The sequence below is a fragment of the Bipolaris maydis genome, assembly GCF_028858645.1.
Source record: "Bipolaris maydis strain C4 unplaced genomic scaffold PSV08scaffold_18, whole genome shotgun sequence".
NCBI lineage: Eukaryota > Fungi > Ascomycota > Dothideomycetes > Pleosporales > Pleosporaceae > Bipolaris > Bipolaris maydis.
The window spans coordinates 610,352-623,520 of NW_027093874.1; the positions used below are offsets into that span (position 1 = coordinate 610,352).

General features: G+C 51.1%; 5 protein-coding genes across 5 annotated transcripts; 1 reads left to right on the forward strand and 4 right to left on the reverse strand.

The window, feature by feature from the left end:
• Positions 1-269: 269 nt before the first annotated feature.
• Positions 270-2,311, reverse strand: PSV08DRAFT_232952 (cytochrome P450; the record flags this gene model as incomplete). The annotated part of the gene is made up of 3 exons (XM_014220510.1): positions 1,992-2,311; positions 1,206-1,961; positions 270-1,083 (listed from the first exon to the last, which is right to left on the reverse strand). The coding sequence occupies exons 1-3, from the start codon at positions 2,132-2,134 to the stop codon at positions 270-272; spliced, it is 1,713 nt and encodes a 570-aa protein (XP_014075985.1). The 5' UTR covers positions 2,135-2,311.
• Positions 2,312-2,636: 325 nt separating this feature from the next.
• Positions 2,637-3,981, reverse strand: PSV08DRAFT_342431 (uncharacterized protein). The gene has a single exon (XM_014220511.1). It carries the CDS (start codon positions 3,897-3,899, stop codon positions 2,793-2,795), a length of 1,107 nt encoding a protein of 368 aa, XP_014075986.1. The 5' UTR covers positions 3,900-3,981; the 3' UTR covers positions 2,637-2,792.
• Positions 3,982-4,906: 925 nt separating this feature from the next.
• On the reverse strand, positions 4,907-6,768 carry PSV08DRAFT_342437 (uncharacterized protein). The gene is made up of 5 exons (XM_014220512.1): positions 6,246-6,768; positions 6,132-6,188; positions 6,007-6,077; positions 5,577-5,950; positions 4,907-5,519 (listed from the first exon to the last, which is right to left on the reverse strand). Exons 1-5 carry the CDS (start codon positions 6,484-6,486, stop codon positions 5,156-5,158), a joined length of 1,107 nt encoding a protein of 368 aa, XP_014075987.1. The 5' UTR covers positions 6,487-6,768; the 3' UTR covers positions 4,907-5,155.
• A 783-nt stretch (positions 6,769-7,551) lies between these two features.
• Positions 7,552-10,161, reverse strand: PSV08DRAFT_232958 (uncharacterized protein; the record flags this gene model as incomplete). Its single annotated transcript, XM_014220513.2, has 4 exons — positions 7,552-8,720; positions 8,824-9,798; positions 9,836-10,039; positions 10,080-10,161. 4 exons carry the CDS (start codon positions 10,159-10,161, stop codon positions 7,648-7,650), a joined length of 2,334 nt encoding a protein of 777 aa, XP_014075988.2. The 3' UTR covers positions 7,552-7,647.
• Positions 10,162-10,579: 418 nt separating this feature from the next.
• PSV08DRAFT_413139 (uncharacterized protein) lies at positions 10,580-11,879 on the forward strand (the record flags this gene model as incomplete). The annotated part of the gene is made up of 1 exon (XM_014220514.2): positions 10,580-11,879. The coding sequence occupies exon 1, from the start codon at positions 10,623-10,625 to the stop codon at positions 11,877-11,879; it is 1,257 nt and encodes a 418-aa protein (XP_014075989.1). The 5' UTR covers positions 10,580-10,622.
• Between the last annotated feature and the right edge of the window lie 1,290 nt (positions 11,880-13,169).

The window sequence follows — 13,169 nt, forward strand, 5'->3', positions numbered from 1 at the left end:
TTCTGCCACAGCAAGGACAAGTCCCGTTATGCAGGGTAAGGATTATACAGCGCTAGACAGACATACGTGGCTAAGCGTACATGAGAAGCAATGCCGAAATGAATCCTGTCTGATTCTGTGCAGCCCAATTTCAGGCATCGATAAGACAAGATCGAATAAGATCAGAATACTGGATTCTCACCCGCAGTATCATCCGACAGCTCACGGGCATGAAGAGAAAATTTGTAACCAAGTATAGACTACATGTCACAGCTACCATCTCATTCAACTCAGCTCACGGCCCTTGTTTGTCGCCTTCGAATACGAAAAGGTGTTTTGGCTGCAGGCTTACTGACTCCTGTGCCAAAGTGACTCGACTTGACCGGCATCTCACACCGGGGGTCGCACAATTCAATGTCAAATAGGGATGTCAATACAGTCGTCACGATGAATGTTTCTGCTTTTGCCAGCTTGCGACCAGGACACATTTGCGCACCGCCACCGAACGGGACGTATATGCCATCGAGACCCTTTGCGGAAAATTGCATTTGGTCGGACTCGCAGGACGTGGGGCAAGTGTCTGGTGGCTGTTTTCCTGGTGGATCGACAGAGGGAGAGGCGTCTGCATCAAGCTTACATGTGCCCCGCTCCGGACCGTTACTGGAGATATCAATTGGCATTTTGAGAAAACGCTCCGGCACAAAGTCTGTCAGTGGGTGTGCCGATGCAGCATGGCTATTCGTCTTCCATAGCGCAGCGTCCAAATGCGGCACAGATGAGCAGGTGAGTAAGACACTGCCGGCAGGGATCGACCACTCATTTATCTCCATGTCGCGAGTGTCGACAAATCTGGTAATAAAAATATGGGTCCGCAAACGGAGCGTCTCTGCAAAACAAGCTTGGAGGTATGGCTGAGTGAGTAGGGCCGATAAGTCGAAATCAAGTAGTGGTGTGCCTTGAATTGCGTGGCTGTCTTTGGTGTTGTGGCTGCTGGTTGTGCGTCCTGCATTCAAGCATTCAGCTCGGATACGCCTCAGCCGTTCCCGAGAGCGGAAGATCTCGACATTCAGCCAATAAATGGCGGAAATGGTGTTGGAGTTCGAACTAGGAGGGTGGTCAGCGAAGGAGCAAAGACAGCCAAAAAAGTGAGGTCTGCAATCGCCATCACACGGCGCTTACAAGCCAATTTTCCCTTGTCTTGCAATCAGTAGGCTGGAGAAACTTACGCCCATATCAAGCCTAGATCTGACGCCGCGATCGCTTGCACAGACCATCCATCGACGTCGAGCAGATCCATCTTTGCCATCATCGACGGCGAGGCGTTATCCGCCTCGTCACCATGACTCCCCTGCTGCTGCTGCCGCCGTCGCTGCAACAACAACCTCCGCCACTCCACCAGACTCCCCAGTAACTTATCCCTGACCCTATAGGCCCCCGGAAAAAACCAAGCAGGTGCCCCTTTGGTAATGGCAGGTACCCACTCATCAAACGACCAAAAGTCGCTAGCAAACTCCCCGTCCACCTCGTCCACAAGTAACCTGCCACACAAGGCCTCAATCGCAGCAGGCGTAACCTCCCTCGTGAGAAACTCCCACAAATCACTTTCTTCAACCCACTCTTTTCCCTCGGCTATGTCTTCCCATATCCGCATCATCCTCTTTTCAAATGCACACTTAAATCTGTCAATTACGCCTGCTACTTCACTCCCTTGCAGCATGTCCAGCAGAATCTTCCTGTCTCGATAACAAATCCTATTCTTCCCCTCTACGCGTGACCCTGGCAGGGGAGTAGCAGCGTACCCCGAGTCGTCCTGCTGAAATAGCTGTGCAGCGCGCTTGGGCATGCCGAAGAGCTGGCTTGCGATGAAAGTCTGAGCGTGCGAGGGATTCGTGTGCGAGCTGGATTTTAGCAAGCGGCGGATGTTGTGGGTGCCTTGGATTAGGATTGGGTTGGTGCCGGGGAGGTGGAGGCGGACTGGGTGGCTGATTTTTGTTGGTCAGTTTTGATAGCACTGTGACTTTGATGTTGAAAGCAGTACATAGGGGGGGGAGGGGGAAGTAGATGAGTGACATACGTGATTCCGGCCAATAAGGCATACGGGTCTGTGAGAAAATAGATTGCATGTCCAATCAACGGGAGCCTGTACGAGAGCCATGGCGGTGTCCTTTTCTGGCTTGTTTTTGGGACGAGCATGGTGGAGGAGAGGAAGTAGTGGTGTGTGAGTAGTATCACAGCTGTAATAAAAAAGTGTATCAAAAACGCCATTATGAATTTTCTCTTCGGCAATATAAGAATATCAAATAAGCAGTACAAGTGTACTCTGCATGGGAATGATCATGTTTCCTTTGGAATCAATCCCACCTTTTATATCTGGGCACTGCCCTTGGGGGCTGGCGGTATCTCTACCGGAGATAGACGGGAGGGGATATTGGATCGGGAAGGAGTTGGAGTGGAGGGTGTGACGCTGTGCCATGTTTACGTCAGAAAGTTACCCTTTTTTTCTTTATACACGGTATGAGACAGGGCTTTATTGGTTGGTGTGATAAGGAGGCATATAAGACAAGTGATGCCTTGTATCAAGGGGTGTGAGTGAGTGAGATGAAGTCATCACATCAGTGACATTTCATTGCACAGGTGTGCGAGGTAGGCAGAAATGCAAGGGAGCGTTGGATTTCATTGGTATAGTATGCAGATTATCATCCTTCTTTTTTACAGTGAATTGATTATTTTTAGAAAGGAGTGAGAGTAGGATGCAAAAGAGTGGTCTACTGCACACCGGAAAATGAACCACACAGTGTCACACGAACCGCAGCCTACGCAGTCTTACCCCCTTTCTCAGCTTTGATTTTCGGCACTGCCCATTCGATTGCCTTTTCCCAGCCCTGCCTGTTGTTGAATTTGGGTCTGTATCCGAGTCTCGTTTTGATCTTGTCGATGCACAGCGTTCGCTCCATGGTCAGGAGACGTATAACCCACGGCGTGAGCTGGGGCTGCTTGCGGCCGAGGGAGAAGATCCAGTAGAGCCAGGAGCTCAACAAGGCGAAGGTCTTCATGAACCAGATGGGAATGCTTCTGACTTGCTCGTCTGGTACTGGGGAGCCGAGGAGCTCGGAGACGAGGCGGGAGAGGTTCCAGAAGGGGATGTGCTCATCGTTTGTGACGAAGAAGGCTTCACCTTCGATTTTCTTGTCTGCGGGGAGTGGTTCGGATGTGGAAGCTTCAATGAGCGCTTTTACGATGAGTGTCTGAGCGTAAGTACAGTTCTCCACATAGCATGTATCGTAGAGGTACGATTTGTTGCCGAAGCGGATGTTGGCGCGGCCGGTGAGAGCTTGCCTGGTGACATTGGTGGTCATTTGGCCATCACCAGGGCCATACAATGCGGCAGGCCGGATGACTGCCGTCAACATGCCATTTTGGCGGTTTGCAGCGAGTACGAGCTTCTCGGCGAGTGCTTTGGTGTGCGAATAGTATTCTGGCTGGTTGGGAGAGAAGAGTACGGGCCAGTCTTCGGTTGCTTCGATCATGGGATCATGCTGGTTGTGGACAACTGATGAGCTGGATGTGTACAGGAACGCGCGGACGGTGCCGATGGCTTTGGCACATTCGACTATGTTTTCTGTTCCGACTACGTTCACCTTCTCCAGAACCGAGCGGTTGACTTCGAATGGGCTGGGGGAAATCGTGTGCAGGACGACTTGAGGTTTGACTTGGTCGAAGATCTTGGCTATCTCATCGCGCTGGATGATGTTCGCGGTGAGATAGGTGGCGTCTGGATTGCGATTGCGCTCAGTGTTTACATCGACGACGAAGATCTTGGGGGTTGGCATCGCGCGAGCGAATTCCCGGACGAGATTGTGTCCAAGGAAGCCGCATCCTCCAAAGATGAGGACTGGGCCTTCAATTGGAATGTCGCTCATGATGGAGGTTCTTGATGGCCAGTGGGGTGAATTGAGTCTTGTGGTGCAGTCGTGGAATCAGTATCTTGACTGATGGTGTGATGGTGAGAGAAGAGGATTGAAAAGAAGCTTTTAGCAAAGAAACCGCAGCGACGCGGTCAAGGCGTGGCAAGGCAACAGCGACCCAGCAATTCCCACACAAAGTGAAGGAGCAAACGCAGTGCAGTCTCTCCAATCACAGCCAATCATACGATGCTGTGCCGCAAAGTCCCCAGCCCCCCTTTCACTTGCACAAACGTCGGACCACAAACTAAGCGAAAACAAGTCTCTGGTACGTACTCCCTTCTAGATCCGCATTGAGGCCACGCAAGCCTGACAAGAATAGGTGCGCGAGGGTATGCTAGGGGGAGCCCTTTGATCAAAGGAAGACGGTGCAGCCCCAGGATCCACACGCACACTCAGTCGACCAACGCTCTTTGGCGGGCTTCTCAGGTGGGGGAACCCCCGTCCCGGAAATACCAAAAGAGCGGGCCCCCATGAAGTAACCACGGCGCAGCGGGATTACAGACGCAGGCTAAATTAAATGCATCAATTAGCCCGCGATAAGCAGCAGGAGGCAAAAAAGCTTTCATCCTGAGCTTCATGCTGTGCCACATTGGGTACCGACACACTGTTTCTCATAAGCACAAATGCTGTGGCGGGGTGTGTGTGTGTCCAGCGCTAATGCTCAAAGAGACATTGCTCACTACTGGAGCGATGCCGTGGGGGCGGTCTCGCAGCATCGGGCGCTGATGGGGCATCGCATGGTTATTGGATGGATGGCAGCGGGGTCTCAGAGCTTGTGATAGCATCATGGTCGATTTAAAACTATTTGTGGATGAAGCTTGTACGCTGCGAGCAGGCCTGGGTTGCATTGCGTCTGGCCACATGGACCGGTGAGGGTGCTACTCGGCCAATCTCATTCTCTTTCCAGCAAACTTGGATAGCTGTCTGGTTGTATTATCCTTGCTACTCTTTTTCAGTTCCAAAATGTCTACTGGTATCATGGAGAAGGATCTGGTAGCTCAGCTGCAATAAATACGCTTCTGAATTGATTCAACGAGGGGTATTGTGTAAGAAATGAACGAATTTTAGACCTAATACACAAGTCCGTCGGCTACTTGTAGTTGGCCAAGAAAAATTCTTGGGCCAAGGTCTCCAAAAACCTCTTGGTTCCAAACTTGGGCAAGCATACAAGTTGGAGCCAACCTCCTGATCAATATCATCGCAACAGAGACCTACCGACTATATGCGGTAGAGGGTTTCGCAGGCTCAATGTAGTCTTTAGGAGTCGTAACAAACTGTAGTGGCACAATCTGAGGCTTTGAGGCGTTGCGGTATGTTTTGTCGTGATATACATCTGAGAGCGAGTCCTTCGACGGCGTCCTTTGCCCGCTGCTAACCAACCTTGTCCGAAGGCTGGAAATTCCGCTTCTGCTGCGCTTTACAAAAGCGGGTGCAAACACCAGACAAGGCGCAATAATGACTGTGTTCATCTCCACAATCGTCATCTCCGAGGTCAGAACGGCCGCCCAGAAATGATCAGACTCGTTGAGATTCCGAATCGACCAACCCATGCGAACAACACTGACAATACATGCCCTTTTCCACGATTAGCTTCGTTTCCTGAAATGATACAATGTTCGAAGAATGTCTTACACTAGACCTACTCCAAAAACAGCACCAACTCCAAGCTTCCTCCGGAAATCCATATTCAGCTTCCACACCTGCTGCAGCGGGATTACCAGAATGTAAAAGTCGATAAAGACATTGACAGCAGCTTGGATAGTCACCACCTTGTTGACTGCTTTACAGAACTGGTTCGTCACAGCCGACACACCCATGCAGAGCACTGCCTGGGCAATCTCGTGGCCCATGAACGCCGCAGATGTAAATAGCGTTAAGAAGATACCAAAGTAGATGAGATGGCGGGTGAATTCGACGACGTTGAAGAAGCGGAGGTAGAGCAGCAGGACGGATAGTTTGGCAAAGCAGATACCGACAATGTATAGTGTGGATAGTTGGTTGAGTTGCTGTAGCAAGTTAGATATCAGTCATAATCTCTATGTAGGAAGAAATAGGAATATACCAGTAGCCTTGAATGCGTTAAGGTGACTGCGCGAATATCCCAAAGATGCCTTCCATATCCAATTCTGAGACCTGATCCTTTTCATCAGCACCATACCACACAACACCACAACGGTCATCACTCACCCGAAATCATAAGGCCGCTATGCGCAGCCGAAGCCATCGTCGCAATAATACACATCACTATCCCACATCAGCACCAACACAAGAACAAAAGAAACTCTTTTTTCTTCGCCTCACCTCCATCCCAGCCAACTACATCCTTAGACGTACGCCGCGCCACAAACCGCACCACCACCGCCAACACCGTTGCACTCAAAAACACGGCGTTCATAACAATCAACTCCATATCGCGAGTCTCCGGGTTCACAAAATTCGACGTCTGCCCCTCGGGCGGCGGCATCGCAGGTAAGTTCCAGATGTAACCCGGCATACCTCCAGGTCCCGTCGGCAGCGCAGCATCCGGCATCGTCATCGCCATCTTGAAACGTCTTGACGCACTCTCTTTTGCGTACTCTGTGAAAGAGAGAGAGAGAGAGAGAGACGTGCGAAAGGGAAGGAAGTGAGAATGTGATAGTAATAGAACCAAAAAAAATGGTCTTTCGTCGTTTCTCCGCTCCAAACTCGTGACAACAACAACAACCAAAAAAAACAGAGTGACAAAACTTGCAAATGCTTTGCTTCCAAAGGGGGGGTGGGGGGGGGTGGTTCTCTCTTCTCCTCGGGGACCGAGCAAGTTTTACAAATGAAGCATATTTTCCTTCGTTCAACCCTTTGCCACCAACTTTCCCCGTTTATTTACTTACTACAGGCTTTGTACTACCTCGTTTTCTTCAAAACTAGGCGTCCAATCCACCCCGGGTACCAATGAACGTTCGGTTTTGGCGCGCGTCGGGAGCTCCATCCTAGTCTATACATCCATGTTGAACTTTGCATGTGCTTACTTATTATATATTGACGGGTATTTAGCTGATAGGGGGGGGGGGGGAGGGGTGGGCGTGATGGGCGGAGGGGGTTTGATTGCACAGTCATCGGCGCACAGCTTTGATGCATGTCAGACGAAGTGTGTGGCCTTGGTATCTTTTTGCGCCTCCCCGAAGATAAAGTCACTCCCTTCTGTGGGTGGGTACCGTATTTGGTTACAACGCCGCTGATTTCCCTTGTGATGTTACGTTTTCTCTACTCTTGCGACTACGCTAGATACTCTGGGATGGGGACTGTGTGGTCTTTGTACGAGGGAGTGCGGGTGTTAGTCTGTCATGTCCCCGCGCTGGTGTTACCCCCCCTAATATAGGATCTGTTTCGACCGTTGCAATAACAAGTGCCCAGAACCTGAATCCATAGAGGAGAAAAGGAAACAAGAACACTGGCGATGCAAAATTTGTCCATGATTTACTGACGCGATGCTCGAAGCGTGGTAGGCATTAACAAGGCTAATGCACTGTCAAGCACGTGATGCAATGACACGTATTAACCTCACGTAGTAAAAGGAGAAACTACAGTTTAGTACACAAAGTGAAGTCCAGCAGCACTTCAAAGACGCGTAAAGATAAGATATTGATATTGCAAATAAACTAATCACAAACTCCAAATTGTATGTGCGGGTATCATTCAAAGAAAATCAAAACCGAAAACGGGAAAATCACTTTGCTGCGCCTGGGCTATTCCGAGCTGGTGAAAGCATATTGGGAGCAAGGGTGACCTTGAATGTTCGTAAGTGGGGTGGGTCAGAAGCCTGAGTTGTCGAACTTGACTTCTGTGATGCACCGTTTGACACGTGTTCAGCGACCTCACTGTTCTCCCTGGCTACTGCATTCTTTGAGGGTGTGCCGTTGGCATCTACCGACACATCTCGTTGTCGCTGCGCTGGTGTCGGCGTTTCTGGTGTGAGAGGACTACTGTGGTCGGACATAGGTTGTGGCATGACTTGCTTGCCATTTTTCCACTGCTCAGTGGGTCGGTTGAGGGTGGCTGGGGTAGTGTTGGCCGACGATGCAGCCACAAGCTCGTCTGAAGATCGTTTTGTTTGCGAAAACGATGGCGATGGGTTGATGTGCGAATGAGATAGTCCAAAGACTGTGACTTTAGAAGTCGCGACTTGCTCTTCCGAATATAAGTCGTTCTTCTCGGAATCGGCGGACGGCATACCGAAATCGTCTGGAGTTTCGGGTATAGGTCCAATGGTGCTGCCTCTGCCAGCTCCTCCTTTTGCCCACTCCCATATACCGCGGCGTAAGGGCGTTTGATATAACGGCTGCACAGGTCCTCCTTGACCCTCACCGTCGACTCCATCAATGACTTGGCTATCCTTCATCAGGCGATGTCTGTCTTCTAAGCTTTGGAGGCGCTCGTCGAGGGCTGGGTATGGCTCGTATGTCCTCGTCCCGTTGACTTGGAACCGTTCGAGGCGTTTTCGATCCGGAGGCGTCACCTTGCGCAGCCTTTCCATGTCCTTCTCCCTGTCCCGAAAGGCGTCTGGATTGGGCGGTTGAGTAGCGACTGCCATTTCCTTGGATGTACCAACTGTCGAACTCGCCGGACTTGTCAGGCAGCGGCGAAGAGGATTTTTGCCGTGTGGGCGAGCTGGCGGGGGAGGAGGCAGTGGAGAATGAGGGGTCGGCTCTGTCTGGAGATGGGGGAGGGGAGGGCGGTTCGGCTGGACGGAGTTTATGTATGGGACTGATTTGACGGATGACTGGGCGGTCCTCTTCTTTGCTGGTTAATTGGAGTTATTACGGGGGTTGTACAATTAAAAAAAGGGGGTAGAGAAAGGATGGTGAAGCTGTAAATGAACTGCAGACAAAGCAGAGCTACACACCTTGCTTCCCTCGAAGTTTCTCCTTGACGTAACAGTTGGGTGCGGCCTCATGGTCGTGATAGAGACACTCGTTTCCCTTGTCTGTTGGGTCGTCAAACAACATGCCGCCAGTGCCAGACCGGATGGCCTTGACCAGATCAATGGCAAAGTCAGGATTGTTGGTGAAGCATTCGCGGTACGTCTCAACGTCACGCTCATTCGCGGGGTCCATGATCTGGCGAGCGGCAATGCGCGTCATCAGGCGACGAAAGGGCGAGCCGACCGGGCTCTTGCGGTAGATGGCGTCGATCTCGTCGGGGTCGGGGACCAACTCAGCCTCATGTAGGCCTTTTCTATACTGATCCATGGCCACATTTTTCAACTGGGTCATGCTGAAGCGCTCACAAAGGAGGTAGAGCTTGTGGCAGCTCACAGCATAGTCGTACTTTTGGTTCTCGTCGGCCATGTCTGACACGTCGTCCAGGCTGCCTTGGTAGAGCCATTTGACCAGCAGCTCGAAGCCGGCCGGGTCATGGTCGGGCAAATCGAGGCGGTCTTTCCTCGTATTGCCGTTGGCATCGCCCAGGAGTTCATTCTCAAGGGCCTCGGAGTGGTGGCACAACAGGTTGCGGTGCAGCGCCCAGTGGCGCTTCGACTCGCCTACGTATATATCGATCATGGGTCCAGAGAGTAGTCTATCGCGTTGCAGCTTAGCTAATGCTCGTACGTGTAGATGATGAGAGAACAGGCGATGCGTCAGGGCAGGGCGCACTGCGATGCACTGCGCGGGTGGCTGTGACTGTTGCGCCGGCGAGCATTGCGACACCCCCGGAGACGGCGCGCGTTGGATCAAGTCGGCCATGTCTCGCTCTTGTGTCCGCGACGCATCCGCCTCATCGCGCCGGTGGTCGAGAAAGGGGTCATCTACGTACTCAGCAAATGTCGGGGCGGGCACATGGCCAATGCTACCAGTAGCCATTCGCGATCGACGGGAACCTGGAATGGCGAAATCACGGTGGTAGACTCTTGGAACCTGCCCCATACGGCGCGACGGCGGCGCTCATAAAGGCAAGACAGCTGGTGCGTGTGACAAGGGCGGTCAAGACGTGGATGTGGATGCTGTGAGTTGTCGTGATGATGTTGTCGCCGTGCTGTTGACGTGCTGAGTGGAGATGGCTGGGGTGGCTCGCCCTCGTGTCGAAGCGTAGCGCGGCCAGGCACAAGGAGATGCCGTTGTCTTTACACCTGGTCCTCGTCGGCCCCACCCCGCGAGCAACACTTGCAGACCGACTGGCCTAGACGACTACAGTCTGTGACACTAGTTTCTCCAGCCTTCTTTGCCCCTGAATGACTGTGCATGCTTTCTTTTGCCAGTTGCTTTTTGCGTTGGCGTTCAACGATTACCCCTCAGTCAGAATGCGACCAATCCGCCTGCTCACTGACCGTCTCCCGTAGATCTATCAGACGATGCTGGAGGAGATCATGCTCATCGGCTTTGGACGAGTAGTTGAGGGCAAAAAGAAGACGTCTAGGACGCCAGAGAGTGCACAGTGTTAGCAGTTTCCCAGCCACTAAAGGCGTGGCACCATCGCCTTAGCATGGCACGCGCCACACATGGGCCTGCGCCACACCAGCCCCGCCAAAAGCTACCCCACGCCATCTCCAGCTACCCCACCAGCAGCTTGTAATGCTACCTCGATCTTCGTATTCCACTTCCTAGCACATGACGACTCTTTGCATTGTCGTGTCCTTTGAGAAATGCCATCTCGCTCGTTAACCGACATCATTCATCGCTCGGCCGCATTCCGTTTTGGCTCGCCATGGATGTGCGTTTGCCCGTCCTCTTACCGTTTGGTCTCAATAGAGAATTGCAATCCTTGTTCGCAGAAAAATATGGTGTAAGAAAACAGCACGAGCCATTACATTTCCATGTCCTGTCTTTACGCGAAATATCAGCGTTGCAACGTTCACGCGCCCGCAAGTTGACTTTTCAAGCGCCATCTATCGCGGACTCTGCTCCAAAGAAACACCATCGAATCCGGAAACCCAAGAAGATCAAAATGGGTCGAAAAAGCGGCGGAGAAAAGCGCAATCACTCAGCGACAATACCTAGACCACCCGTGTCTCTCTCGACAGTCCCCAAGAATTCTCTGAGATTGACGCGCGACACAAACAGAAACCTAGAGGCTGACGCGGATCGACGCTTGGGAGCCTCTCGCGAAATCCCAATTATACTTGACGGCGATTCAGCCAAGTCAGTGACATCAGGCAAATCGAACCCTAGGATGCATGGCGCAAGAGGGTCTCCTGAACTCATCTTGCGCGATATCTCACCTATGATGGCAGATATTCCGTTTATAAAGTCGCCTGGTGATCGCTACGGAGCCACGAGTAGTGAGGAGAAAGACATGACATTGGTAGACATAGACGACTTCGAGATGAGAAAAAAGGTCGCGCAGTTGATGGCCGTGGCGCCGGCACTACCCGTCAGAGATCTATATCATCTTATCATCGATAGTGAGGGCCGTCTTTCCAAAGCCCGGAAAAAGGCCATCCGGATGAGCGAGGCACCAGCTATACTGCGCACGACCACACAACTCTCCTTACAACCACGAACACTTACCAATAACTCAGATACAGAAGGTTTCATAGTCAATATCAGCGACTCGGATACACCAAAAGCAACGGTTAAGATAGAGCCGAGTGACCCCGTCTTCAAGTGGGATGAAGATGAACCAGCACCAGAGCCACCACCGATGGTAAAGCCTCGCCGGTCAAAGTCAACCGCTAAGAATAAACAAACAAAAAGTGCACACTCACATCATTCCGCAAAAGAACTAAAACGCAAGAATTTAGCCACTCAGACACCGTCATCTCAAAGTAAAAATCATGCAAAAGTATCACATTCCAAACGCGCAACCATACGACAGACCAGCAGTGACCGCGACTTCGTAGTAGCTGATGACGTGATGCATTATGTTTCGGACTTTAACGACTCTGACGACTTTATTCTTTCGCGCAATGTTATTATACCCAGCAGGACCCGGAGACGGAGACCCAGGTTGAGTATGATTTGAGAAGTCACGGAACTTTATACCAGATCGTCGCTTAGCAGCATTGACTAAAAATCGCTAGAAAACCGCCCGATGATTGAAGACACGGGTGGAAGAAGACCATATGTGTTCAACAAGGCATAGCGCCAAACCGCTTCCCGAGAAAACGGGACGAGCCGAATACGACCGAATGACGGAATGCAGCAAGGCGGTTTACCGAGAAAAAAAGGAAACCCAAAACTTAGTTAGGATAGGCAGTACGGGATTAAAATAGCATGTGAAAATCTATGGTTGCAAATCCTTGCAAAAAAACACGCTTCTCACCCATCCCCTCCCCATGTCCTCTGCCTCTCCCCAACTAAACGCCCACCATCCACAAAAAAAAAAGAACTAAACTTCCCTCACACTCTCCCGTCCCTTCTGCTCCCGCACCCCTAAGAACTCCCGAAGCTGCATTTCCACATCACCGCCGTGTCGCTGCCGATCCATTTCGCGATCTACCTGCCTGCTCTTTTTGACGTATAGATGGACGAGCGTCGCACAGAGCATCGGTCCGAAGATGCAGATGGGAATGAAGAGTGAGAGCGGCATGTTTCCAATCATTATATCTTTGGATTCGGGGGTTGCGGCGCTTGGAAGGAGTGGCACGGGTACATTCATAGTTGTGTCGCTTGGGATGAGTGAGATGGGTACGTTCATGGCTGCGGTGAAAGGCGTGCCCTGAGTTTTTGGAGATATAAGCGTTTGTAGTGATTGTAAAAGTAGTAAGAAAGTTGAAGAATTTGAGGTGCTTATGATTATGACTGAGAAATGGATCATCGAACTTACGCTCCATTTTAAGTACGTTTATGGACTTGTTGGTGGTGGAAAGATGAGACATCTTACAGGAACAACAAGAGTGACTCTCGTGGTAAGCAAACATTTTTAGACCTTACATCACAAAGCGGAGTATCATGCGCTGTACATGTAGATATGATCCCGAGACATGGCTCAACGATACATCCCAGTCGAAGTGTGGGCTCTTCCGGTAGAACTGGGTACATCTCCGTTATCCTCGATGCCCTTCGTATTCTTCATATCACCATCCCATACGCTGTAAGAGAAGTTCTTAACATTGTTGGCGTGCTGCTTGTTGTCGGGCAAGGTCGTGATGACTAGGTGGATTCTTGCATGACCATTGCAAGGTGAGGATTAAGATATGGGATGGTGAATTTGCCCAGAACGAGGGGGTAGCTGCTTGTTTCAGACCAAGTTGATTGTGGTATTGGTATTGATGACGGCGTACATAGCTGGGTTGGTAAGGGCCAAGTGATG